The sequence below is a fragment of the Alternaria triticimaculans genome, assembly GCF_023758025.1.
Source record: "Alternaria triticimaculans strain BMP 0046 chromosome Unknown scaffold_1, whole genome shotgun sequence".
Taxonomy (NCBI): domain Eukaryota; kingdom Fungi; phylum Ascomycota; class Dothideomycetes; order Pleosporales; family Pleosporaceae; genus Alternaria; species Alternaria triticimaculans.
Window position 1 is genome coordinate 4,197,893 of NW_026055958.1, and position 26,583 is coordinate 4,224,475.

Here is a 26,583-nt window from a genome sequence, read left to right on the forward strand (position 1 = left end):
GCAATGATGATACAACAAGTCCACCTCCCATCTTTCTGAACAACAAACCGTTTAAACCTCAATATTCTCAAACGGATCCCGATCCGGCGGCAATCCCCTGTAAATCACACTGCCACTCGCATCCAACCGCGCATTCACACTCGTGATCCACACGCGCTTGGTAAATGCACTAGTACGCTGGATCTCGTCCTTAGCAACACCCAGGTCATCGTGCGGGATCCAAACAGCGGGCTGGATGGCGCGGGTGGCTGGATGTTGGAAAGAGCGCTTGATGAGCTTCTGGCGGGCTTCGGGCTCAATGTCGGCGAGCTCGTCGTCGACTTCGTCGAAGAGGTTGCCGGCGGGTAGTACTTGCGCTTCTGCGTCGCGGATGGGCTTTGCGACGTCGTCGAGACCCTTCTTGAGTGCGTTGGTCATAATGTCTAATGGGTCCTTGCGCTTCTTGTGGTGGGACTGCGAGCGCGAACTGCGACGGGAGCGTTGTGAGCGGTCAGCCCAGCTTGAGTTGCGCGCACGATTGTCGGGTCGAGGTGACTGCCCGTAGCCGGCGGGTGGCATGTTACCATCCAGATTGCTGAGCTCGTATGATCCAGGGCCATGGGCTGCCTCGCGTTCCTTCCTTTCCTCGAGGCGGTTTTGTTCGTCTAGGTGGGCTCGTTCGCGCTCCTCGGCTGTCCGCTGGGCGTCTTCCTGCGACATAAGACCTTGGTGTTCGTCCTCCCGTTCCCACTTGCTGGCCTGTGCCCGCTGCCACTCTTCGTCGCGCAGGACCGCCTCATCTTCGAATGTGATTGGCAAGTACGTGAAGAGAGGCCCGAACGCTCTGTTCAGCACGACCTGGTAAAGCACAGTGAAGACCATTATGATGATCATGATAATAGCCTGAGGGAAACACGATTGCCTCCCCTGCTCGTCTTCCTGTAGGAAGAACAAGCCGATCATACAGAGCTCGAGGAAGTAGAGTCCAGTGAACAGCTGGTTGACCGCTTTGGGGAAGATGAGACCGTTGGTTTCGGCCTTGGCGTAGCTGACGTAGATCATCTGGTACCTGTAGGTGAACCAGAAGAGACTGAAGGTAATCAACATCATGATTAGGATCAAGGGCGCGACAACTGAGTAGATGAGACCTGGGCATCGTTAGTTTATGTAAACGTTTATCTCGATAGACAAACTTACCAATGGCGGCAAAGTTGGTATAGACCGGGATCATGGTACCCCAGTTGATACCCGGCCTTTGCAACACCCTTGAAACCTTCTCGCGCGGTGTGGTGTCCAGGAAACGCAGGAAGATGATAACAACGACGGCACCAATTTGCAGCAGAGTACCGGAACTGATACTAAGCGCTTGCAGAATCATGTAAGAGAAGAAGTAGTTGGCGGCCTTGGGGAGGTTCTGCGCCAATGTCTGGGGGACACTGAGTGGATCGTTGAGCAGATCGTCAATGGTCGAAGTGATACCGGTAGAGATGGAAACAACCAGGAACAGTTGGACAAATACGAAGGCGAAGTAGAAGTTCTGCACAAGCAACTCGCGTTCGCCAAATGTCGTCGTACCGGTAAGACCAGCCAGGAAGCGCAGGAGTAGGGGCAGAATAGCGAAGAGAATGGCCAAGAAGGCTGGTGGCAACACACCCTGAATCAAACTAACGACCCAGTCGGGAGCATCATTGATGAAACCAAGCCATGGCAATGTTTCGGTCAGAGAGTCGACTTGGGACAGAGCTCCTGTAAAACTGACAGGAATACCCCAGAAGATGATCAGACCGACGATGAGCAGAATGACTCCAAACATGCGTAGGTAGCGCTCCCACCACTTCATGGTCAAGTTGTCCCAGATGACGTAGTTGGGGTTAACCTCGACGGTTCGTGGGTTCATTTGCCGGGGAATGTGGTGACTCAATGACTGACAGGCCATGTGTGCAGCGACCTGGTGGTTAAATTGAATAAAGGCCGAGTTCATCAGTGGGAAGCGCTCTGGGTGAGCCTGGTCGTCGGCAATCTCAGCGTTGAGGCGGGCAAGCTCCTTGCGGCAATGGTAGATGGTGTCCACCTTCTTGCCAATCAGAGGCAGCGACGGCCACCACGAGAAGTTCAAGATGGGCAGACGCATCGTTTCTCTGTCCTTTGGCTTCATGTATTTTCTCCAGAGAGCGTCCTCGCCATCCTCCTCCATAGACTCGTCGTACAAGCCTGATAGATCGTACTTGATCTTACTGGCATCCTTGACTTCTAATGGTAGCTCTTCTCCCTCTTTCACGAATGGACTTGGGCTTATGAAGTCACCCTGACCGACGTACATAGCCTTGAGCTTATTGAGCGGGTGCTTCCACGCAGGTTGTACAGGCTTGTCGTCTTTGGTGTCCGTCTCGGCTGCGGGTGCTTTCAAGTTCGTCTGAGGAGAGTTGGGCTCTGTCACAGTACCTTCAGAATCGTACTTCTCTTTGGTGGCCAATGGAGTGTGGGTATCGCTGCTAGCGGCCCTTTGGTGGTAGTCCGCAGATGTGGGTGACGATGCTGGAACCTCATCGCTGCCGTCGAAACTTGGCTGTGCTTCCTCAGGGTTCCGCGCTTGACCAGCCTGACGGGATTTTCCGCCGAAAACTCCTCGCATTCCACCATAGACGTTCTTGTTGAAGCGATCCACACCCTGGCCGACATCGCGGAAGCCTTTGCCGACAGCGTGCATGCCTTCTCCTAAAAAGGGCAATGGGTTCATGTTCACGCCGCGCTTGCGATCAGGTGAAGTCGACCGCGAAGAAGAGGATGATGATGATGCAGACTCTGCCAGGACCTTTTGGAGTTGTTGCTCGATCTCGTGGGGGTTACCGGCGTCCACACCTTGTTCGTGAGTCTCTTGGTTGATTGCGTGGTTCTGCATGGCCTCGTCGTGCTTCTTTTCCGCCTTGGACTTCTTCTTTCCAGCTTCCTTGGCGGCCTTCTCCTCCATCTTCTTGTGCTTTTTGGTGCATGTGATGATGAGATTTGTTTCGGCCGCTTCAAGGCTCCGGGCGATCTTGGTTCGGTCGTTGACCTTGTCCATAAGATCGTCGTAGTTGCGGTTGATCCAGATGTCTTTGATACCGCCGGGGAAGACATCGTAGAGGGCGTCGAGCGCAGGAACCGTGAGCCACTTCTCAGGGATACTTTGCACGAGAATAGTGGTAGCAGAGGCTCGAATGCGATGCTCGGGCCTGGTGAGAACGGTCTGCCTGAGGCGCACGAATTGCCTCAGCGCCAAGTAGAAATTGAAGCACACCCAGCATACAACGGATACAGCAATGATGCAGTGCGCCCACAGGCGGTGTCGCTTATTCGGAAAGGCGACATTGGGCCAGGCGAAGGAGTCCAAGCCCGAGACACCGGGCTCGTCGCCCTTTCGGTTTATGGGCAGGAGGACAGGCAGGATGATGAGGGCCATGGGTATGAAGATGCGGAGCAGGAGCTGCAGGTATTGGAGGAAGAGGTAGCCATCGACACCGGCGACGCGGATGAGCTCCTTGTCGCTGATGGTGAAGACATTGCGGAATGAGTCGATGGCGGTCGTGGGCGCTGCGATGCGCTTGGCTACGGGAACGAAGGCGGTCTTGTAGTAGCTGGCAATGGTTAGCACATGGGGGGTATGTAGGCAGGGAAGCGGCGTCGCATACTATATCTTGTGGAACAGACTCTGTCGTGCCGCCGCCTTGTCGGCCTGGTCTGCATCATCTACGGTCTTCTTCTTGGTGACTCCCTTGTGCAGCTTCCAGTTGCCACTCAGAATCAAGAAAACAACAATCTGGATACCAAAAATGGCGGCGGCGGTGGACAGCGAGGCGGCGAAGTTCTCGATGCTCTGGTTCCGCCGCGACTCTGGCGATGGCTTGTTGGGGTCGGACATGGCTCAGAGCGGTGCGGGTCGCGTTTGCGGTCAAGTTGTGAAGCGGAACCCCTGTCTTAAGCGCAGATGGCCATGGAAGAATGGCAGGGAGAAGCAGCCGCGGTTGTTTGCGGTTGCAGATAAATTATTAGGGCAGTAGAGTCGCACAGAGGGTGTGAATGACAACGTCAAAGAGAGGGTTCATTATGAATTTGGAGGTGACTGGCATGGCGCACACGGCGACGTGTTTCAACCCTCGCATTCCCTGATACGCGGTCAGTCGGGGGCTTGGCGGCGTCACTGGCGCTGGTGGGCGCGCTACTTCGCCAACCGCCCGCCGTTTGAGCCAAACAACCGCTGGCCTGGTCTTTAATCTGAAACTACAGACGGCCGTTTGGCCTAGGCCTTTTCTCTTTGAGGCTGACAGCGACACAGTGATTTTGTTACGCGCAGCAGAACAACACTGCTTTCACGATGGCATCTGTTGTACGACCGTCTCTGTGGGTAAGGAGCATTAAGATTGAGGCACATGCATGGACCCGATCTGAGCATCCTCCCCGTACTCGATGACGTTCTGCTACCAGGAATCCGCTCCGTATTGCCGTATTAGACTGCGCACGCGCCAGGCTGTTCCCACCTTCTATGAAGAGCTACGCGCCAGCGCCACACTGAGGCGCACGTCGAGCCCTTGACTCAATTGGCCGAACTTTCAACACTCACGCCACACGTGCAGATCACACAGCCCATGGCTTGCACTTGTCTGTCTTTCGCGCTCGAGCCTGAGGGTCTTTTCGTGAGGGCAACCTTGGTGCACTATTCTGAAGACATCCAGTATTCGTCTTGACACTTGCGCCTTTTCTTTTGTCTTAATGCGTGTACATTTGTATTCGACTATTCCTCAAGGCGTCACCTCATTCCCCAACAACCTCCCAATCTCCTCCGCAATCGCCAAGGTCTTCTCCTCGCTCAACTTCTTTCCAATGACCTGCACAGCGACTGGCGCCCCGTGGTACGCAGCAGGATCGTATTCCGCCTGCACACTTGCATCCAAGTCACTCAATGGCTTGTAATCCGCCCGCTTGCCATCGACCTTGCTATCCGCAAAAGTGACAGGGACAACGACGCTGGTGAAGTCAAGCAAGTTGATGGCAGACGCATAGCCATAGTACTTGAACTGGTTGTGTCGGATAGCAGCTGTTGGACTGATGGGACCGATTATGCAGTCGAGCTCGCATCCAAGCTCAGCCTCGACCTCTCGCCATTTGGATAGATATTGCATTTGGTAGTCCCACTTTTGCAGATGGATGTCCCACACGTCGTTCAAGTCGGCTTTTTGGATATCCGGGTTGAGGAGTTCTTTGATGTTGGGGATTGGCGGCTCCCCGGAAGCTTTGATGTCCCTCATCACATCCTGTTGAGCGATTAGCTATGCGTAACCGCGCAAGACCAATCACGGGATCTTACCGTGCTACCATCTGCTCCGTAGATCTTGTTAGCGAGATCATGGGCAAAGTCGTGTTTGTAGGGAGTCCACGGCACGACTTTGTGCTTGTTTTGTTTCAAGACGTCAACCACCTGCTCTACTCCGCGCAGTACCGGAGGATGTGGGAGAACCTATACTTTTAGCGAAGGCGGTTATGCCGTGATTCTATGAAACTCACGTTGCCGTCACAATTATAGTATCCGATGGTAAGGCCAGATGAACCTAGCTTTGCTTTGACAGCATCTTCCAGGTCAGATCGCCAAGGCATGGGGACGACTTTGGAGTCGTAGTTCCAGGGTTCTTGTTGAAGGACCGAAGTAAGGAAGAGCCTCAAGTCTGGATAGTCAGTCTATCCGTAGACATGAGTTTACCTTAATCCACTTACCGGCTGCCGAGTGCGCTATGGGTCCGACAACACTGTGTATAGTCTCCTGTCCCTCCATACTATTCGCCATCTTCGCATACGGCATACGACCATGACTCGGACGAATGCCATATAAGAAGTTGAACGCCGATGGAATCCTAATGGAGCCGCCAATGTCAGTGCCAACACCAATGACGCCTCCACGGATGCCAATCATAGCTCCTTCACCACCTGAGCTTCCACCGCACGACCAGTTCTTGTTGCGTGGGTTTGTCGTTCTGCCGATGATGTTGTTGACGGTTTCGCAGACCATCAATGTTTGCGGAACACTTGTCTTGACGTAGAAGACGGCACCGGCCTTGCGGAGAAGTGCTGTGAGGACAGAGTCTTGTTCGTCATACTTCCCTAGCCAGGAAACATAACCCATTGATGTCTCTTTTCCCTGATCGAGCGTATCAGTTGTGGATTAAGTGCTTACGCAGGTAAACCCGCACAGATGAGAAGATAATCATTCCATACCTTGACCCGCAGCTGATCTTTTAGCGAGATAGGAAGTCCATGCAGAGGGCCAATGGGCTCGTTATGCTTAGCATAATACTCATCCAGCCCACGTGCCTGTGCAAGAGCCTCTTCGGGGAAGAACTCATGTACACAGTTCGTCTACGATCAGTCGTTAGCTTACACACTCGGACCTGCCATAAATTCTAATCTCACCAGTTGCTGTGCTATAGCAGCTCTTTTGCAAAACGCAAGCGTTACATCGACCGATTTCAGCTTGCCATGCGCCAATTGAGCAACGAGGTCGGTCGCCGCTGATTCGGTAATCTCGATTTCTTGTGCAGAAAGCAGGCCTGATTCCTTCGGATATGTGAACGGATTGTTCTCGCTCGGAGTTGTTCGGATCAACCAGTCTGAGGGGATAGATTCGGCAATACGCTTTCGTTTGTCGGCAGCAAGCTGCTCCCAGTTTGAACCCATTGTCGATGTACGTACGCTGTTTGCAGCGATGACTGAAGTTTGGTATGAAATACAGTCTGTCTAATGTTCAGAGAGACACCTGTACCGATACTTACTGGCGCCGGACTAAAGGGCGATGATAACGCTCATACGTACTGCGTTTATCAGGATAGTCGCTTGCACCTACCGCATCAGGACTCAACCCCACCTTACGTGCGGAGCATTTCCGACAACACGGCTCGGTATTTCGCTTCTTGACATCTACGATACTAATTGTACTCAGGTCTTGTAGACCCGATCGAACTGTCAGACTTGTAGCGATAAAGTTTCGATAATCCCCGGTCAGTATACGAGGCAGGACGCCGTATAACGTGCCGCTTTGTACAGTGCTAACGAGGGCTGCATGACGTCACCTCGATTACACCTGCTACGGTTGCAGTACTGAGTACACAACGCGGCTTAGGTCGTCGCTATCGCATACTAGTTGTGTTCTACTCATCTGAACTTCTCACAATGGAAAGTGTTCCCAACGTGGGTATGTTTACCGTACTACAGCTGAACTCTCGCCCGGCAAACAGCGGATACACACGCTTCGTTCTTTGGTCGTCGCGATCTAGCCCTCACGTATTCCGTATTGTCAAACAATCTTTGGCTGGGTCTTTTGGATACACGCCGTAGACGCCATGTCGTTCTTTCCACGCCCTATAACGCAACGAGAATGTCTACGTATAGAGAGCCCAGTACATCTATATCACAGAAGAGACCTTAAATACTCTCAATAGAACTTACGTCCTAAGGCCATTCATAATCAACAATACTGACATTGTCAAAACTTCAACATTTCCCAGTAAACAATATCAACAACCACTAGCCACCCACGATGTATCTTCGTGCCGTTCACGCCGAGGCAGATATTGCCAAACTACATCAATTCATCCGCGCAAACCCATTAGGCATCTTCACCACAGCCATCGAATCCAAGTCACATCCCTTCTTGCAATCCAGTCACATCCCCTGGGTCCTAGACACCGAAGAACCCAAAGCCGACTCGACCCATCTCGGCGTCCTCCGCGGCCACATCGCTCGCGCCAACCCCCAAGCCAAAGTCCTAATCGAACATCTCAAATCGCAAACCAACTCCGACACAGACCAGCCTATCCAAGCCCTCTCACGCGACATCATGATCCTGTTCAACGGCCCAGCCCACCACTATGTGACCCCAAAATTCTACACCGAGACGAAACCAGTAACCGGAAAAGTAGTCCCAACATGGAACTACTCCGCCGTCCAAGTCTACGGCCGAGCCACCATCTTCCACGACACAAAAGACCCTTCCACAGGTACCTTTCTCGACAAACAGATCCGAGATCTGTCGCTGCAGTCTGAACGGGATATCATGGGCTACGAGAAGCCGTGGGAGGTTGATGATGCGCCATCGAGTTATATTGAGATATTGAAGAAGGCGATTATTGGGGTGCAGATTGAGATAATGGATTTGGGAGGCAAGTGGAAGATGAGTCAAGAGATGGGGGTAGGGGATCAGAGGGGTGTGGTTGAGGGGTTCAAGAAGATGGGGTCGGATGTGGGAGATGAGATGGCGAGGACGGTGGAGGAGAGGGGGAAGGTGGGGGTCGGGTCTTAGCAACGTAGATGTTTCTTGGGCTGCTGAAGCGGATGGAAGGGTCTTGGCTGTATCAATAGCTTCGCGATACCTATTTCTTTTGTAAACGTTGTCTGCCAATGTAAGAGGTGATGAACCGGGGGTATCATATCCAAACGCCAAACGAAAATACAGAGTGGAAGGGGCCACGGCAGTTCGCCCATTGTCACCAACTCGCCAACACCGCATCCACTTTCCCCCTCCCTTCATTATCCAGCCCCTCCATATCAACATCCTCCTCATCCTCCGCCGTAGAAGGAACCTGCACATCCCCAAACTTCTCTTCCACACGCGCCGCAACCCGTATCGCCAGCGTGCGCGTCTTTGCCAACTCCGACGCAAGCGGCGCATCCTTCCACACCAGATTCGGCTGTATATTCTCCTTGGGGTTGCGGTACGGCTCTAGCAGCGAAAGCAGTGTACGATACGTATTCAGCCTGTTCTGAAGCGTCTGCCTATGTGCAGAGAGTTCTTGAAGGCGGGAGACGGAGGAGAGGTATTCGTCCTGTGTGACTTGGGCGTCGCGGTCGGGCCATGTGGTTGGTAGCTTTGCGATGTTCTCGTCGAGGGTTAGGTCGTCCTTTTGGTAGAGGGTGTGCGCGTCGTTTTCGGGTAAAGAGGAGGAAGTGTGCGCGTCTTCGTTGTCGTCGTCGGCGTGTTGCGCGCCGGAGTCCCAGTATAGGATGTCTATTTGCTCGACGACGTGCTCGATCATCTGGCGGCTGTAGACTTTTCGGGAGTGTTGTTTGAGGTCGCGGTTGACTGTTCGGTAGCCATTAGTGCTAATACGTAGAGCATGTGAGTGAGACGACTATATACCTTTATCAAGCACGCCTTTCATAACACTGAGTTCAATGCCACCATCTTGCGCAAGAGTGCGTAACCGTTCTGACGGCGGTATTGGACGCGATAGAATGTGTTTCCTGGTCTGGAGAAACCTTTGCTTCTGCTCAACGACAGTGCCTTGTTTCGATCTCGCATTTGGCACGCGTCGGTCCATTGTGAGAGCGTTGGGTAGGGTTGACCATCATTGCGGACATGGACATGTGCAGGCAATGTTGGATCGCGGGGACTAGCGCGACGCGTGGAAATCAGACTTACCCCATCTAGATAGCGCGCTCGTCAAATCTCACCTAGCCCTGGAGGTACCTTGATCTATCCCATCTCCATCACAACCGCAATGTTGCTCCTCGTACTCATACTCGCCCTCCTAATCATCGCACCTGCGTTGACTTACTATCTTACAACATTCATTTTTTACTCAGTCGTGAAGGACAAGGAGTCGTCCGGGAAATTACCACCATCGATTCCCTACTCTGTTCTAATAGCTTCCCATTATCTCGGCTTCGTGTTCAATGGAACGCAGAAGTACTTCGCGAAGCTGATGTAAATCCATTTTGGTAGTGGTTGGAAAGTACTGACACATCTCAGTGAAGAATATGGACGGTTCGCGCCGTTCCTCATCTTGAATTTCGCCGTTCTTCGAGACCCGGAACATGTGAAGAAGGCCATGCAAGCATGTAGGCCAGTCATCACAAGGAGGAATATGCACGAAGTAATTGTGCTCTCTCGCAAAGACCTTGAGAAGAAGTATGACGACGCCGCTGCCCACATGCGAGATATCAGCTTTGAGCGTGGCGTGACAACATGCAAGTATCTGGAAGGCAGCTCGCTGGCCACCATGACCAACCTGTATACCGATATCTTGTCGCGTAACATGAACGATAAGATGTTTCAAGTCAGCAGCTGGACCCAGATAGAAGACGTCTGGTCGTTCCTCGAGCAAGTCCTTACAAGGTGCTCTGTGGAATTGCTCTTTGGCTCCGCCATCCTCAAGCAGTATCCTGGCCTCATAAAAGACTACTGGAAGTTCGAAGAAGCTATCCAAGGCTTCCTATCAACAGATGATTTGTTCAGGACCCCACCTTACAAAGAGTCGCTCGACCGGCTATGGCAGGGCGTCGAAAAGTGGCTGAAAGTCAACCACAGTGGCACCGAGTTCGCGAAGACTGGACCTGACGACGCAGATCTGGATGAGCATAGGGGTTCGAAGTTCATCCAAGAACTTGATAACATGATTGCGAGCAGCCAGCTACCTTCTGAGGCAAGAATCGCGGAGATGTTAGACGTATTGCACTAGTAGGCATGCTCCGTGAAACTATACTACCCTGGCTCGCACAGTCGTGCTGACCTGCTTATAGCTCGAATGTGGAATTGGTCCCTTGCGCCATTTGGACCACGATCGAATCGCTACGCAAACCATACCTAGCCGAACAAATCACTGCGATGGCCTCCGCAGGCAAGCCGACAAAAGCGGCCGCGTATGATGTGAATAGGATTCTAGCTAGGCCCCTCTTCCAGTCTCTGCAGGCAGAGGTCAGCCGTCTCCGCGTGGCAAAGTATATGATATCTATCCCAAGGGCTGATATCGCCCTTGACAGCGAGTGGATACTTCCCAAAGATTGCAATGGAATTTCGTTTTCGCGAGATCTCGCACTGAACACGAAAGTGTGGGCAAAGGCGCGGCCACGCACTGTCGAAAAACCACTGGAGGAATTCTGGGCTGAGCGCTTCTTGATCCCTGAGAAAGACACTTCAAAGGCACAGGGTCAGCGAAAGAGCCGCAGTAGCATGAATGAGGCGAGATTCGACGCGCAAGATCTCGAGCTGCTGGTCCCTACAATCGGTGACAAGATGGCGTTCGACCTTGCTAGCCATTATTTCAGAGCCATGCAAGCAGCGACTATGGCTTTTCTATTCAACGAGTTCGAGATACAGCTATGCGATCCGGATTTGATCGATGCAGCGATGCCTGAGTTGCGGGAGTCGGCTTTTGGACTGGTGCGTCCGAAGGAGAAAATAGCCGTGCGCATACGCAAACGCAGGGCTGGCAAGGAGCAGTGAAGGGAGGGACCTTCCTTTTTCGGATGTGGCGCAGTCTTGCCGTGTGATTGTCGTGTAACCCCCAAATTTTTTATCTACCGTTCTTTCGACCACGCACGTTAAGCACTTTGTGTGTCCTCCTTACGTTCTCAAACACTAACGCGATCACGACGACTGTCGATTGGCCTCGAGTATGGAGCTTGATCGACTCAGCATACTCACAGGCTTGTTCGCACTTGCCTTGACGTACTGGTCCAGCAAAATTTTCTACAATGTCTTCTTTCACCCATTGGCTCACTTTCCCGGTCCGTGGTGGGCGACGGCGTCATATCTGGCGGAGTTCTACTACGACGTCCTGCAAGGTGGGCAGTATCTCAAAAAGGTCATTCAAATGCATGAGAAATATGGTAGGTACTAGACACGAGACGCAATCCACACAAAAGGCATTGGCTAATGGCATGCAGGCCCCCTCGTACGAGTCAATCCGGACCATCTCTCATTAAACGATCCCTTCTTCTACACCGAGATCTACTCAGGCGCTGGACGGAAAATGAACAGTGAGTTTTGACTGTACGAAGTGCACGTGAGACATATACTGACTTCGTACCTCTACCTCTGCAGAGCACCCCGAGCTTTCACAAACCGTAGCTACGTCTGTGGTCTCCACCAAAGATCACGACCTGCACCGCCAACGTCGGGGTTACATCGCCAACATGTTCTCCAAGAAGTCCATCTCTGATCTCGAAATTGTTGTCCAGTCAAAAGTCGATAAGTTGGTCATGCTGATGAAACAGGCCTACCGTACAGAAGAGACACTCATCGGACATCTCATGTTTGGCAGCCTCGCGGTTGACATCATCTCGCACTACGCGTACGGAGAGAGTTTCGGCGACCTCGATAAGCCTGGATTACCATGTGAGCTCCAGCGAGACGTCAAAGGCGTAGCGTTGACTCTAAACCTGCGCAAATTCTTTCCGGCCATGGATGCGGTTCTGATGCGTATTCCGGCCTGGTTGATCACCCGTATCAACCCGTCTATCGTCAGCTGGTTGGACTTTGATAACCGAATCACGAGATACTCCATCGAGGCGCTGAAGAAGAGCCAAGAAGGAGTGGAGCCGGCCAAGCCTAGGACGATATTCGATGCGCTACTCAGCTCTAAAGTTCCTGAAGAAGAAAAGACGTTGCAGCGATTGAAGGATGAGGGCACGCTCATCTTGTTTGCTGGGGTGGATACTACAGCTCGGTTTCTGACTTGTGCAATGTGCTACTTGCTCACGTATCCCGGTATATTGGCGAAGCTGCGAGTGGAGCTGGAGTCTCATCCTACATCGACCTTGACTGAGCTCGAGGCTCTGCCGTATCTGGTAAGTCGATCGCCACACTCAGTCGTAACGACTAACAAAGACTAGACAGCCGTCATCAACGAGTCTCTCCGCTTCCAGTGTTGCTTCACAGGCCGCTTTCCACGCGTGGTTGTGGAGCCTATTCCCTACAAGGACCTGCTCATCCCATCTGGTGTAAGTATGACACTCATTTTGGGGCTTCAATTGTCTAACACTACCAAGACCATCATCGGCGCATCCCCGTATCTACTCAACAACCACCCCGACGTATTCCCAGATCCTCATATCTTCCGACCCGAGCGATGGATCGAAGCCAAAGCCCGCGGAGAATTTCTCGACAAGTATCTCGTTACCTTCTCGAAGGGCAGCCGAGCTTGCCTTGGCATCAAGTAAGTCATTATACCTTTGAGTACATTAGACTTATACTAACGGAGTCTAGCCTAGCATACGCAGAGATGTACCTCACCATCGCGGCTATGGTTCAGAACTTTGACCTGGAGCTTGTAGATTCCTCCATCGAGAACATCACGCCTGATCGAGACTTTGGTCTGGCTTTTGACAAGGACTACAACTTCGGCGTCAATCTGAGGGTCACCAAGGTATTGCAGGAGTGAAGGGTGGGTGTTATGCAGGACGATTGGTATCTTGATGTATCGGGAGTACGTGCAGACTTTCATCATGTAAAGCGACTGTCATAAGCCTGTATCATGGCGGGATTTGTTGGCTCTCAAACAGAAAGGGATATCAGTGGACGATTGCTTCATTTCCCTCATCTCTTCTCGATAAGAATGCAGAACAATCAGGGTCAAGTCAAGATCCAACATCTTATAGTCTCTTATCTCCAACATCAGCCGATCTAGTCCACGCCACAACACCCGAAAGCCACTCGTTCATATACCAAAGATGCTGCCCGCGAACTTCGCACTCATCCTCTCAAACACGTCGAACAGCACCGTCGCAACAACACTATGTTGACATCAGCTCATTTCCCATTATTCCTTCTCTACAGCGTCATGCTATATCCTTACCTGGCATCGGAACACTACGAGACTCACTCTAGCAGTTGTACCCGGTATGATATCTGCATGTGTGCGCCTCATGTCTAGGGACATTCGCGACCGGACCTTTGTGATAGATAGGTGGGAAAGAGGGTGGATTCGGGATTGGCTGGTCGAGAGGAGGGGTTGCCGCGAGTGGGTGCGCTACGACGATTGTCGTAACGAAGAGGAAGAAGAGGGTTGTTGAGGATGCGAGACGAGCCATGTTCAAGACAGCGGTTCTTGAAGATTGGAATGAGATAGAGATATGAAGGGAAGTGGACTTGTAGATCAGGGAACGTAGATAAATGGTAAAAGGAAAGCTATATCCAAGCGAGCGAAAGAAAGTAACAAACAATCCGTCAAGATGTATCAATCACATCCTCATCACTATCACAATCACCCACCCTAGATACCCATCCGCCCATCTCACCCAACCATACCCATAAGCTTAACAAACGAGTCCCCTACCAATCCATTGGAAGCTACTCCGGACGCACACGTGTCACCCCTTGTACAACAGCCCAACCCCTCACACGCTCATACACGAATACCCGCAAGCGCCCTTGCACAGCAGATTCTTCTTAACAGCCTTGCACACCTGTTCATCGTAACAAGCACCTTGTTTCTTCCTTATCTCATTGGGGAGGCAGTGGTTTACCTATGGAAGGATTGTCAGATCGGTCTTTGTCATGCAATGGGTAAAGGGAGGAGTTGTGATCAAGAAACTTACCTTGGAGTAGAGATCGATGACGAGAGCACATGTTCCGCAGATGTTGGTTGGGTTGTCGGTCATGATCTGGCGTTCTGCTAGTTCGAGGGAGATGATGGGGGTCGCGCTCGCGACGGTGGTGAGGGCTACGAGGAAGAGGGTTGGGAATTTCATGATGCCGGTAACTGGTTGAGTGCTTTCTCTGTGGTGGAGTAGAGTTGAGTTGAGTTGAGTAGAGAAGAGTGAGAGTGGTTAGGTGGAGCTGATGGGCCGCTGTGCTGGACTATTTCAATAGGCACGATGATCCGAGTATTTATCTACCTACAGTGAATGATGGAGTTGCGAGTGCATTTCCTGTGTTGGTTAGTCGTGGTTTCTTTCATGTTCGTATCGTCTGGTAGGTCGTTGGGTAGGCCGCATGGACTTTCCTTTATTCGTCCCTTGCGAAATGTTTTGGAATGTAAGAAGCGACAAAACATACAGCGGATAGTACGGCGAGCATCGCCGGATCAGTATCGGTATCCGATTCTGAATGGTAGTGATGCATTTTGTAGTTATCCGATACTTCACACCAACAAGCCACCATGGTAGGATCCGCAGACTTGGCAATATCTCTTCGTATTATGTTGATTCCTAGACCTCGATCAACACGCTCTGCCTTCGTTCTAGTCTCGTCCTCCAATGCGGTTTCTTTGTATGCACTTAGGCGTCTCAACGAATGTACTCATCTGACTGGTGTTGTGTTCGATCAAGATCACAGGTTATTGATCTTCGACCGAACATCATAACCTGTGATCTTGATCGAACACAACACCAGGCAGACGAGCAGACTTATCGAAAAACGTAAGCACACACGCTCGAAGACTACATCGTACCCCGGCACGCCTAGGCGCACTTAACCACCCCGTCCACCCCTCTCATCCTGCATACCAATAGCTGGGTCGGGCGCCTCGGGGAACTCTTTCTTCGCCTTCTCCTTCCCACCAGCCGAGTCCTTTCCTTCAGTCGCATGACCACCGCTGCCCTCTTTTTGTGCGCTGCTTCATGGTATTAGCCGTATGTTGCGATAAGCCACGTTCTTTGCCTTCCGTCCCCGTATGTATGTTGCTGGAAACCACTCACTCTATGCCTGCCTTTGCATTGCTCTCCTGGACGTTGTGTGTGTCGCCCTGCTTGACCTTCTCTTGTACCGCGTGCGGGCTATCGCTGTCGTATTTGTCCGTCTTGGTCTTTGAGTTGGTGCTTAGGTTGTTGGGGTATTGCTCGACGCGTTTTGAGGCTGAGATGGAGAAAGGGCGTGCGGATGGGGCGGTGAGGCGGAGGGTCCTGGTGGACCGGATCATGCTGTTGCGAAACATGGTGGGTTGGCTCGTCGAGCTTGGAGCTGTCTATTACGTAGGTGGTGAGGGTTGAAGGCGAGGTTGTGTATGTGTCAATTGGGTCGATTTGATGATTGAAGTCAGGGTGGATGGATATAAGGAAGCAAAAATCTAGAAGAGACCGAGGTATGCAAAAGCAAATGACGCATGACGCGATTGCACATTTCAGCTAGCAATGATGATGTATGACGCTCTCTCCAATTGTACCTGGCATGGCTGGCGGCATGCGGGTCATAGCTCCACCGGACGCGCCTTACCGCATGGGGGTGGCATCTACCCCTCCCCCACATTTCGCGATTTGAGCCTCATCGCGAAGACGGGCCCAGGCTAGCATCCTTGAACGCGCATCGTGCCGAAATCGACATCGAAGACTGTCAGAGAACCCGACTAGGTATATCATACTCGAACACATATTCGTTCGGCGCCACAGACGTTGCAGAGCAGACAAAGACCACGAGCGGCACAGCAACATGGCAGACCAAAAAGATTGGAAAGCAGAGGACTTCCCCTGCACCCTGTACGCTTTCAGCCCATATCAAATGCAGTTAATCTTACTAACACCAGCACAGCACCCTAAACATCCCCTTCCCAACCCCCCACCTCGCCTCAACCGCCTCCCGCGCCCTCTCCGTCGACGCCGAACTCTCACCCCTCGTCCGCCGCGCATTCACGCTCATCACACCACCCTCCCCCTCATCCTCATCCACAGAGCAAAGCGTCCTACAAGTAAACTACGCAGCAACCACAAACCGCATGTTGCGCGTCGCGGTGAACGGGTTCATCGAGAGCATAGGCGTTGTGATAGGGGTGATGAAGGATCTAGATACAGATGTTGTGTATGAGGCTACGAAGGAGGGGTTGGACGGGGTGCAGGGGTTGGATAGGGAGAAAGTGGGCTGAGGAGAGGTATGGGAAGTAACAGTATTCAAGTGCAGATCTGCAAGGCTGGGAGGTGCGATGCGGAAGACCGGGGAAGAAAGGGAAGACGAGAGAAGCGTTGAGGAGGCGACGAGGACGACGATGATGATGATAGACGAGCCCAGCACACGCACTAGGGGGAGACTAAGAGATCGACAAGGAAGAATGCAAGTCGCGGATGTATAAGGGCTAGGGCTGCTCAAGAAGGTGGTCTATGGGATAGCTACAGAATGGGGAAGTCATCCCGCATTTCCACACCAAAATCATACTTCCTGCCCCACCGCATGCTAATGCGGGTGTCCTCTCACTACATCAAAACACGTGTGCGCTACCACCTCATACAAAGAAAAAGTTAAACAGGTCTAGAGCCTACATTGACGTTCGGTCACCTGCTTTGCACGCTTTTACATTGATGTAGGCTCCATAGTATTCGGATTTTTCCTTACATGAAGTGCTATGCTGCAATATAATGCATATGTACATAACCAATCATATCACCCTTCCGCTCATCCTTGCCTCTGTTTTCGCACGCCAGGAACCGCACTACCACCGCATACTCATCCCTGCTCCTTCGCCTCCGGCTCTTCGTCACCCTTCTCATCTTCCGCCTTCCTCTTCTGCGCCGGATTTCCTTCTAACACCGCCATCTTCGCCTCTGGCACCATGGATGGCGCCACTGGTACATGCTCCGGCGGCTTCTCAGCCGGCATAGGCGGATAAACGCCGTCGTCTCTAATCTGCCAGCCGTCAATCTTGAGAAGTTTCCACCTCTCCTTGATCTTGCATCGGACTAGTTCGCCCGTGGTGCGCGCATCCTCGTAGCTGTCGTGACCGGCAGCGCCTCCTTGTTGGATTTGCTCGCCAAGATGATCTGACGCTAGTTTCCGCAGGCCGAATCGAAAGGGGAGACCGCTGGGGTTTGGATATAGGAGTACGGTGTCGATGATGGTGGGGTGGACGAGGCGAATAGTGTTGAGATCGTTTTCGAGGGCATGACCAAGGACCGGGGTGGTGGGAGAGACGTGAGAGAGAAAGAGTTCTCTTGCTGCATGGGGAGAGTTGACGATACGTAGGTCTTTGCGGACGGGTTTTGGGTTGTCTGAATCATATGGTTTCGCGTTCAGGAACTGGTCTGCGGTGATGCCAGAGAAGCGGGTGTTGAAGTCCAGGACGTGTCCAAGTGGGCGGACCAGTACGTCGACAAGAGGCTTGTGTTGTGGCCATGTGATGACTGTGAGACGAAGCATCTCAAGGCCGTTGGTGGTATAGCCCATCTCGCAGTCGAAGCAAACAGCGGTGTCCTTCGGGACCTTGTCGTTCTCCGGCGTTTCTACAAACGGCATGATAAGTGACAGTCGATTTGGGTCTTTGACGTTGTACACGTGGGTAGGATGTGTAGTGCAGCCCGGTGACCCCACCTCCCCATTGCAGCAACTGAACTTTGTAGGCTCTGGGGCGACCCCTCTTGTTTTCCTTGGAAAAACGCGCCTCCCCCAGTGATGCTTGCACTGCCCTCCCGTTGTGAGCGCTCCATCTTCTTCTCGCCGCTCCGAGAAGACCTGGAAACGGGTGTTGCAGCGGTCACACTGCTCCCAGCCGCCAGCTGCTTCGAGCGCCAACTTCGTCTCGTTGAGATCGGCCTCAGCAGGTACCTTGGTCACATAGCCGTGCTGGTCTAATCCATCCTGCGGGCACACAAGCCGGGGGAGGAACGTCACCTCTTCTTTCGCTGTAAGACTCGTGTCTATCTTCTTAGGTGGTGCTTTCTTTGGTGGCTCTCCACTCTCCTTGGCTACCGCATCGCGCCGTTCCTTTACCCATTCCTCTGCCGGCATGCCTTTCAGCTTGACCAATCGCTGCTTGAGTATGTTCTCGTATACCGAGGGGTTTGATGTAGCTATCCTTTCTTCTTCGTCAACTGCTAGCTTGTTTAGCTGGTTTGCGGATAGATGCAGGGCTTTGATCTCAGGCTTGACTGCTTTGAGAAGCTTATCGTTCTGCGGCTTCATGTAGGAGTGTAGCGCCTTAAGCAGAGCGACCCGTTTGGTGAAGGTGGCTGGTTCTTTGTTGAGTTTGCGTGGCATCAAGGCAACAGGAGCATCGGGTTTGACGGTAGCCTTGGGCGCAGTTGTAGCCGGAGGCGGTGATACTGGCCGTGTGGCAGACTTAGGGAGAGTAGAGATAGTGGCAACCGTGACAGATGCTTTAGAAGGGGCAGGGTTAACAGCCGCAGCCCCATTGTTTGTTGTCGGTGTCTTATTTTTGGGTATGTCCGTGCTGACCGAGACATCGGGCGTGTTCTGGGCTGGCGTAGGCTTGGTGATAGTGGGTGCTTTATTGTCGTGGTCAAGCTTCAGTCTCTTCGCGATTGGCTCCGGATCATATGTTGCTGCAGCTGGCGGTGGAGATCGTCGTGTTGTAGTGGATTTTGTAGAATCGTGACCGAAGATGCAGTGCGGCAGCTCACACTTTGCACCCGAAGGACATGCTACGTTGGAAAAGCTTCTGTAAGCTGGTACTGAAGGCCACATGATTGGTCCGTTGCGACGTATTCTTTTCTGTGAGTAAATCCAATGCCAGGCTGTATGCGCCTGTGACCTACCAGCACGATATTAGGAAAAATCTGAACACTCTAGAGCCTACGTTGACGTTAGCTGACCTACTTTGCAAGTTCTTGTTTCAAGGTAGTCTGCAGACCTGTTCAATTGTTTCTTGTATTGGGTGCCAGGCTAGAGCTGACGAAGAGTTATACAGCCAATGGATGCGGTATACGGGAAATGGCCTTGGGTCTGACACCAGCCACACGGTTGATTGCACGAATTGGCAACGGTCTGATGGAGTGATGGTCAAGCTTTCAACATCTCATTGCGCAGGAAAATATTGATGTAGATGCAAAGGCGGCTGGTACGACAGCCTGCGCGTTAAGAGTCTTCTTGTAGCTTCACGAAGGGCAGTGTTGTAGAGATGCGCTGCACCCAAAATTACCAGCAAGCTTCAGTACGAGCTCCAGCTATCCCGAAAGAGCTAGAGCGGGCTAGACGGTGAAGGTGAGGGATGAGGTGAGATGCGCATCTCAGCCCTGTAGATGTTTAGCGCTAGACGCAGGGTCCACGGACGCGGGCGGGCGAACTTGCGACGGCGATCCGCCTTAATTCCGTCATGACGCGGTGATGCAACCCGTGCGCATCTCAACGCCGCCTCCCTTTCACCCTCCAGCCAGCCTCAATACCCATAAATGTATGCGCAATTTTACTTGAGTGAACCTGCGCATCTACACATCATATCCTGACAAACTCGCCACTTTCCGCGACATCTCAAGTGTCCTCGTCGCATAGGAATTGCTTTTCGGACCGCGCGCGTCTCGGGTCATACTGCGCCTTTCGGACGACTTGTGGACGCCCGAGCGATATACAAATACTGCGCCTTCCACCGTAATACTCAAGGCAGCCAAGATCGATATCTCTCGCCATGTCTTCCTCCACGAACACCTCCAAGAAAGCCGACCACCTCTGTGTCCTCGTTCATGGGTACGTCCCTGTCTCTGTCGCACGCTTATCGCCTCTTATCATGACAAGAAGGAACACTGTCGCTGACCACACCCAGCCTCTGGGGCAAGCCTGAGCACCTCAAATACGTCAGTACCACTCTGGGCGAACGATATCCAGAGGACAAACTGCACATCCTCGTGGCCAAGCGCAACGCCGGCAGCTTCACGTACGATGGCATCGATACCGGTGGCGAGCGAGTGGCAGAAGAAGTAGAGAGGAAGCTGGAGGAGCTGGCTGAGGCTGGACACGACATAACGAAGATTAGTGTCGTCGGATACTCACTAGGAGGCTTAATAGCACGCTATGCTATTGGCCTGCTGTTCCACAGAGGCATCTTTGAGAAGATACACCCAGTCGTATGTCTACACGGCCATCCACGACTCTCCAGCCCATTTTGCTAACGCTACCAGAACTTCACAACCTTTGCGACACCACATCTCGGCGTACGAACACCCCTCAAAGGCTACCACAGCCACATATGGAACGTCTTGGGTGCCCGAACACTCTCCATGAGCGGGAGACAACTGTTTGGCGTCGATAAATTCAGGGACACGGACCGATCGCTTCTAGCCGTACTCGCGGACCCCGAAAGCATCTTCATTCGAGGCCTTGCCCAATTCAAGCACCGGAGTCTATACGCGAACGTCGTGAACGATCGAACGGTCACATACTACACCGCCGGTATCTCGCAAACCGACCCTTTTGTCGACCCAGACGACATCAAAATCAACTACATCCCAGACTACGAAGATGTCATCGTCGACGGGCAGCACCCAGTCTCGCACAAGGAGCCAGAGGAACCACCGGCGTTGTCGCAACGACTGGTACAGGGTACATGGACAATACTGGGACGGACGGGCATTGTCGCTGCCTTGACAGTCCTCGTACCAATCGGCGTGTCAGCTTTCCTCATCAACTCGGCATTCCAATCGATTCGCAGCCAGCAACGGATAAGACTGCATGAGGAAGGCAGATCTGGCATCGACTACGCGCGCTATCGCATACCGCTCATGATCAATGCCGTACGGCGCGAGGCCGAGGGCATGTACGAAAACGCAAACCACGTCCAGAGCCAAGAATATTTGAGCGAGAGCTACGAACACGTAGGGTCTGCTTCTCCACGCAAAGACGAACCCAGATCCGACGTCGACTCGATACAAGAGCAAAAAGAGGCCGCGACTCCCACCTTCCCCACGCTGGCTCTTACCCAAGAGCAATTCGGGATGATCGAAGCGCTGGACAACGTTGGCTTTACGAAGCACCCAGTCTACATTCATAACCATCGACACTCACATGCAGCGATTGTTGTACGCATGAACAAGCCTTCTTTCAATGAGGGCAAGGTGGTCATTAAGCACTGGCTTGACAATTTCGAGCTATGATCGACTCTCATATACCTTTCTGTCTGCATTTACAGCGTGGCGCATGGAGTATCTTTGGGACGGCATTCTCAGGATATAGAAGCAATTTCCTTTTCGGCGAGTTATACCTTTGTCATTCTGTTTATGTACGTGTTCTTCAATTACGAATGTTTAATGTGTTACTACACCACAACTGCTGCGCTACTCACTCATCTTCATCCTCGTCCGACTCCCCCTCATCCTCATCCAACTCCCCCTCCTCCCCCGCAAACCGAAACGTCAACCCCCTCACAAACCTCGCTCGAAAATCCATCCGACACATAATCTCCACCCTCACAACCTCATACTTTGCCGTCTCATACACCCTTAACGCGTCTTCCTGTTCCTGCGATACAACCTCGTACGCGCACCCCTCAACACACGTGCCAGGGTTGTCGACCAGCGCTTTGTACTTTCCACTCCACGTCCTGATTTTTCCCGAATGTATCATAGCTGGATAAAGTGTGTGTTGTTGGCCTGGTGGCGAACCGAAGAGATGGGCTAGGTGGGAGCTGTTGGCTAGGGTGCCGTAGAAAAAGTACCACACGGGATATTGGTTTTGTGCTGGGAGGTAGTCGGAGGGCGTGATGGTTTGAGGGCGACGGTGGGGGAGTGTGGTGTCGTAGCCGAGTGTTGGGTATGCAGAGATTGGAGAGAGGTTTTTGCGTGCGATGTTGATGGGGATGAACGTTGGTGAGATCGTGGGGTATGCCTCCGCAAGCCATTCTTTGATTGTTGGGATGTCAATGTCGCAGATTTGACAGAATTGCGCAGCGCCGTCTTCGCCTTGCCCTTGGTGGATTTTGGGTTGGGTGGGGAGGATGGCGGCAGAGGCGAGGATTGTGGGGGTGATGGGTGCGGTGATCTTGAAGAGGTAGTCCATTTTGCTCGATTTGCGCTTGGGGGTTCCATTCGCTGGAGTATGACACTTGGTGGCTCGGATGAAATCTTCTAGCTCGGACGACAGCTTGGGGGCGGCAGTGGAATCGAATGGCGCGGTATCGCCGGTCAGTTCGTCCAGCGCGTTCATGCCTTCTAGATCTAGATCGTCGGGGTATTCCATGGTATTTGTGAGGGTTGAGTGTATGAGAGATGAAGTTCTTTCACTGCAGGTCGCGCCTTCACATGCTTTATGTAGGTATGCTTTTACTCTTTTTGAGTCACAGCCACACGTTTTGTCGCACCTTGGTTGCTGTTTGATGTATCCAGTGGTACTGCAGTGAGCCAATAGACCACGACGAGTTACTCGCAGCACCCACACTTTATACCAACACATACTTTGAGGATTACATTGTTCTGCGTCACCTTAGCCTGTCAGTGTGGAATCTACTAAGGTCCTCCTAGGTGTCGCAAAGCTTGTGAAAGCTTTCGTTCTCCCATGCTTTTACACGCCAGCCTGATGTTCGTCGCTTGCAAGATTGTTTCTATCTGCATGGGTAGCGAGGGGGTACGACTGGCTTCGCGCAGCCAATGCACCAGTACTAAGCCTACACCCACACCGAATTTTCATACTGGACTTCAATTTCTCTTGAATGACTAGAAAAGACCCCATCTCGAGTGAACAGCGACCCAGATCACCACTTGAAGTCCCCGCCCTCGATCGTGGGAAAGTGTCCCGAAGTCTCCTCCCTCGTAGCCTTGTCAATCTACGTATCGTCAGCACGAACTCTGCGCAGTAGACGAGCGATCAAGAACTTACCGTCGATACTAAAAAGTTGGCACTATCCTCAACAGTGATAAACGCCTTCTCCATACCAAAAGTCTTCGCTCCCTCGTTACCCATGTCCGTCTGCACAAACCCAGGGTCGAGCACAAAGGCGGTAAGCTCCGGGTGATCAAAGTGCGCCTTGCAAACCATCCAGTGCAACATGACTTTGGACATTCCATACGCAGCCATGGGGAACGGACGGCTCTCCATACCGGTGATACTGGCGATTGGCGTTCCGAGCGCAGCGAACTTGGGGTTGGATGATTTGAGGAGCAGGGGCAGCACAGCTTGGAAAAGAAGGAGGGGTCCGTAGGCATTGACTTCGACGTGCGACTTGAGCACGTCGAGAGAGACTGAGGCAACGGGGGCGTAGTCCGAAGAGACGCCGGCGTTGGCAATGACGGTGTCGATGGTGGTGATACCTTGGCTCTTGAGTTCTTCGATGGCCTTCTTCGGGCCTTCGGTGTCGCGGCTGTCGTAGGCGGTGACGATGAGCTTGCTGTCTTTGCCGACAGGGAGGGACTTGAGTGGCTCCGCGGAGCTGGTGGTGCGTGCTACGGCAATGACGGTGTTGTTTGGGCGCGCCAGGTAGGTCTCGACCATTGCCTTTCCGAGGCCTAGAGAATGGTTAGTTGAACATCGAATAAGATGCTAGGTCAGCCAGAAGTACCTCTAGCAGCGCCAGTGATGAGGTAAGTTGTTCCTGCCATAGTGGAGAAATTGTCGCTGGGAGTTGACGAGTTCGAAGTCTTTTTGCTGGTAGATTGATCTGTGTTGGAGCTGTCGGACTTGAATCAGGAGAACAATGCAGAGAAGGGTGACATGTATGGGTTGTTTGATCAGCACAGTTGTCTACTTAACCGTAGACCTACGATCATGTTTGGCTGAATTGATAAGCCAAACTCGAAGGAGCGCGCACGTGTGACACAGTTTGCATCTTTGTCAGCTCGGTCAATCGCAAGCGCGAGCAATTGCGGCTGAAATGTCAGCAGATACAAAGACAAAGACAAAGACATATTGCGTTGCAAATGTGGACTTGATGCACGGACGACGCCGCAATTCCATGGGATGCTGACCTTGCATGATTAGTGTAACATAATCGACGGCCCGCTCTCCACGTTTCGGGTGAGCAACTTTCGACGAGTTCCGCTGGCCTGGAACGCTAGAAACGCCACACTGGTTGCCTTTGCTGATTGCCTTATATCGACCTCGCTGGGCGTTCAGCCGCGCATACCTTCGTCTGCAACCCCCAATGCTCACAGGCACTTATTGCCAATGAGTGTGTTTACAAATCGACACGCATATGGAAATACGCGCCTGCGGTCTTAACAAAGTCGCCTGCTATTGCACGGAAGACAATCAAATTCAGAATTGGATGATTCTCCTATGGTGTACGGAGAGTAGTTTCCGAGTTCGCAACTCTACTTAGGTACATCACACAAGATAGCGATGTGTTGAATAGTCGTCAGTATTGCTTTGAAGCTCTCACCGTGTATGTGTACATTGTAATCTTGTGGATAGAATAAGATATAGCATCATGCGAAGTGTGTTGTATACCTAGGTAGGCAGTTGATTGACGGCGTGGCTATCACGTGATCAGTCTAGACCGAAACAAGGTTAGCTCTCGGCGCTAGACAGAGTAGTGCCAAACTCCGAGCCGGGCTGAGATCACCCACAGCACTCGGCCCTGTCTTCAGCGGGTGCCTCAGACCCTGCACGTGTGCGCAGTCATTAACGTGAGTCTTAGCCATTCTTGCTCGCTATATAGCTCAAGCCACCTGCCCGTGCCGTAACAATGCAACCCTCCATGGATGCCGTGGAACGGCGAAAGATACAGAACCGACACGCACAGCGACGCTTTCGCAGTAAGTGATTTAGACTGCTAGAAGGCCCGAACCAAGGCCGGGCCCTAGTCCGAGTCAAAGGCGCGCCTTCTATTATTATTGAGGCTTCTGCGACTACTCGGCCCTTTGATACTGACCGTTCGGGCACTGCAGGCAAGAAGGCGACTAAAAATGGAGGAGAGCCATTCACGACAGCGGCGGCACCGTCCGCTGCAGCTACAGCGAGCGGGCCAATTATACAGCCGCGCCCGCAGTCAAACCACGATGTGCTGGCATGGGGCAGCGAGGGAAGGCTATCTCACCCTCACGCAGCTGGACTACAGACGTCGGAGCAAGACCCGATGCCCCCATCGACGACCCCCAATGACGGCAACACACTACGAGGGGACGTCACAATTACAGGGCTGCTCCGCCAACTTCAAGATTCGCCTATTTCGCCATCGTTGCGACCACGGTAAGATACTCTCAATGCTATGGCGTGGCGATCTGGCTGAGTGACATGCAGCTCGCACATGAACATGACCGACTTCAACTTCCCACCGTCTATGACACAGTCACGTCACGCTGTGCTATGGCCCCACGACCCTCCAGCCGAGGCCATGGTCTTCAGTACTGACGACGCTGGGGGCTTCTACTCCAATCAAGACACAAACAGAACCGCGTGGCCTGACATCGGAGCGAGCCGCGCCCAAACTGGGTCTGAAAGCAGCGGTGATGCGGTAAATTTCGAGACGTGTCATAAAGCTGGCGAATCACTAACATGAGCGCAAGTCACAAATCAACACTCGTATAATCACCCCCAACCTCTTTGTCGATGGCCGCATTGGAGAAGACAACGACCTCGACGACGACGAGCCCTTTCAGACCAACCTCCACATCGCGGCCGAGGCCGGTCATGACAGCCTCGTAGGTCTTCTGCTGGGCTCGGGGTACACCGTCGATGAACCCGACAGTGACGGCAACACAGCTCTGCATAGGGCCAGTCTTGGTAAACATGTGAAGGTGATGTCGAGGCTACTCAAAGCCGGTGCAAATCCCAACGCGATGAATGTTCACGGCTGGACTCCCGTGCATATGGCCTTTTCTCTCGGCTCGATGGAGGTAGTAGAGGTCCTGGTCCGACATGGTGGTGATCTGAACAAGCGTGCGAAAGGTAAGTTGAGCTGTGACAGATTCAAGGAAGCTCTCGTAGCGAAGGATCGAGGGCTTTCGCCCGAAAAATAGCTAGGATTTGTTATCGCTGTTGTGAGCATTGGCAAAGGCTAAAGTACGGTGAAGCAACACAGAGTCTGTTAAAAGGACTCATGGCTTTTCGGGCTAATAATAAACAGTAACCGCTGTCTGCAACTTTCCTCATAAGGCGTCGGGTGCAAATGATTTATCTCGATATGCCAACTACAATACTAATTCGTAAGACCAGTTCCACGTCGCACAGTCGTCCGATATGCCCATCCTCATATTGTCCAGACACGATCCTCCCTCTACCAT

General features: G+C 52.5%; 13 protein-coding genes across 13 annotated transcripts; 5 read left to right on the forward strand and 8 right to left on the reverse strand.

Annotated features, from left to right (window-relative positions):
• Nucleotides 1-51: 51 nt before the first annotated feature.
• Nucleotides 52-3,877, reverse strand: J4E78_001389 (uncharacterized protein; the record flags this gene model as incomplete). The annotated part of the gene is made up of 3 exons (XM_049362048.1): nt 52-1,127; nt 1,177-3,593; nt 3,648-3,877. The coding sequence occupies 3 exons, from the start codon at nt 3,875-3,877 to the stop codon at nt 52-54; spliced, it is 3,723 nt and encodes a 1,240-aa protein (XP_049227331.1).
• Nucleotides 3,878-4,754: 877 nt separating this feature from the next.
• Nucleotides 4,755-6,681, reverse strand: J4E78_001390 (uncharacterized protein; the record flags this gene model as incomplete). The annotated part of the gene is made up of 6 exons (XM_049362049.1): nt 4,755-5,267; nt 5,321-5,470; nt 5,518-5,675; nt 5,725-6,145; nt 6,223-6,363; nt 6,418-6,681. The coding sequence occupies 6 exons, from the start codon at nt 6,679-6,681 to the stop codon at nt 4,755-4,757; spliced, it is 1,647 nt and encodes a 548-aa protein (XP_049227332.1).
• An 859-nt stretch (nt 6,682-7,540) lies between these two features.
• J4E78_001391 (uncharacterized protein) lies at nt 7,541-8,302 on the forward strand (the record flags this gene model as incomplete). Its single annotated transcript, XM_049362050.1, has 1 exon — nt 7,541-8,302. One exon carries the CDS (start codon nt 7,541-7,543, stop codon nt 8,300-8,302), a length of 762 nt encoding a protein of 253 aa, XP_049227333.1.
• Nucleotides 8,303-8,486: 184 nt separating this feature from the next.
• Nucleotides 8,487-9,320, reverse strand: J4E78_001392 (uncharacterized protein; the record flags this gene model as incomplete). Its single annotated transcript, XM_049362051.1, has 2 exons — nt 8,487-9,082; nt 9,140-9,320. 2 exons carry the CDS (start codon nt 9,318-9,320, stop codon nt 8,487-8,489), a joined length of 777 nt encoding a protein of 258 aa, XP_049227334.1.
• A 180-nt stretch (nt 9,321-9,500) lies between these two features.
• Nucleotides 9,501-11,224, forward strand: J4E78_001393 (uncharacterized protein; the record flags this gene model as incomplete). Its single annotated transcript, XM_049362052.1, has 3 exons — nt 9,501-9,706; nt 9,752-10,459; nt 10,522-11,224. 3 exons carry the CDS (start codon nt 9,501-9,503, stop codon nt 11,222-11,224), a joined length of 1,617 nt encoding a protein of 538 aa, XP_049227335.1.
• Nucleotides 11,225-11,594: 370 nt separating this feature from the next.
• On the forward strand, nt 11,595-13,163 carry J4E78_001394 (uncharacterized protein; the record flags this gene model as incomplete). Its single annotated transcript, XM_049362053.1, has 6 exons — nt 11,595-11,610; nt 11,668-11,760; nt 11,825-12,570; nt 12,616-12,723; nt 12,772-12,938; nt 12,989-13,163. The coding sequence occupies 6 exons, from the start codon at nt 11,595-11,597 to the stop codon at nt 13,161-13,163; spliced, it is 1,305 nt and encodes a 434-aa protein (XP_049227336.1).
• Nucleotides 13,164-14,118: 955 nt separating this feature from the next.
• Nucleotides 14,119-14,472, reverse strand: J4E78_001395 (uncharacterized protein; the record flags this gene model as incomplete). Its single annotated transcript, XM_049362054.1, has 2 exons — nt 14,119-14,247; nt 14,320-14,472. 2 exons carry the CDS (start codon nt 14,470-14,472, stop codon nt 14,119-14,121), a joined length of 282 nt encoding a protein of 93 aa, XP_049227337.1.
• A 721-nt stretch (nt 14,473-15,193) lies between these two features.
• Nucleotides 15,194-15,656, reverse strand: J4E78_001396 (uncharacterized protein; the record flags this gene model as incomplete). The annotated part of the gene is made up of 2 exons (XM_049362055.1): nt 15,194-15,338; nt 15,421-15,656. 2 exons carry the CDS (start codon nt 15,654-15,656, stop codon nt 15,194-15,196), a joined length of 381 nt encoding a protein of 126 aa, XP_049227338.1.
• A 1,496-nt stretch (nt 15,657-17,152) lies between these two features.
• Nucleotides 17,153-19,126, reverse strand: J4E78_001397 (uncharacterized protein; the record flags this gene model as incomplete). The annotated part of the gene is made up of 1 exon (XM_049362056.1): nt 17,153-19,126. One exon carries the CDS (start codon nt 19,124-19,126, stop codon nt 17,153-17,155), a length of 1,974 nt encoding a protein of 657 aa, XP_049227339.1.
• A 937-nt stretch (nt 19,127-20,063) lies between these two features.
• On the forward strand, nt 20,064-21,525 carry J4E78_001398 (uncharacterized protein; the record flags this gene model as incomplete). Its single annotated transcript, XM_049362057.1, has 3 exons — nt 20,064-20,122; nt 20,199-20,499; nt 20,554-21,525. The coding sequence occupies 3 exons, from the start codon at nt 20,064-20,066 to the stop codon at nt 21,523-21,525; spliced, it is 1,332 nt and encodes a 443-aa protein (XP_049227340.1).
• A 184-nt stretch (nt 21,526-21,709) lies between these two features.
• J4E78_001399 (uncharacterized protein) lies at nt 21,710-22,606 on the reverse strand (the record flags this gene model as incomplete). The annotated part of the gene is made up of 1 exon (XM_049362058.1): nt 21,710-22,606. One exon carries the CDS (start codon nt 22,604-22,606, stop codon nt 21,710-21,712), a length of 897 nt encoding a protein of 298 aa, XP_049227341.1.
• Nucleotides 22,607-23,117: 511 nt separating this feature from the next.
• Nucleotides 23,118-23,961, reverse strand: J4E78_001400 (uncharacterized protein; the record flags this gene model as incomplete). The annotated part of the gene is made up of 3 exons (XM_049362059.1): nt 23,118-23,189; nt 23,243-23,868; nt 23,922-23,961. 3 exons carry the CDS (start codon nt 23,959-23,961, stop codon nt 23,118-23,120), a joined length of 738 nt encoding a protein of 245 aa, XP_049227342.1.
• A 1,607-nt stretch (nt 23,962-25,568) lies between these two features.
• J4E78_001401 (uncharacterized protein) lies at nt 25,569-26,287 on the forward strand (the record flags this gene model as incomplete). The annotated part of the gene is given in 4 exon segments (XM_049362060.1): nt 25,569-25,573; nt 25,601-25,814; nt 25,867-26,248; nt 26,268-26,287. 4 exon segments carry the CDS (start codon nt 25,569-25,571, stop codon nt 26,285-26,287), a joined length of 621 nt encoding a protein of 206 aa, XP_049227343.1.
• Between the last annotated feature and the right edge of the window lie 296 nt (nt 26,288-26,583).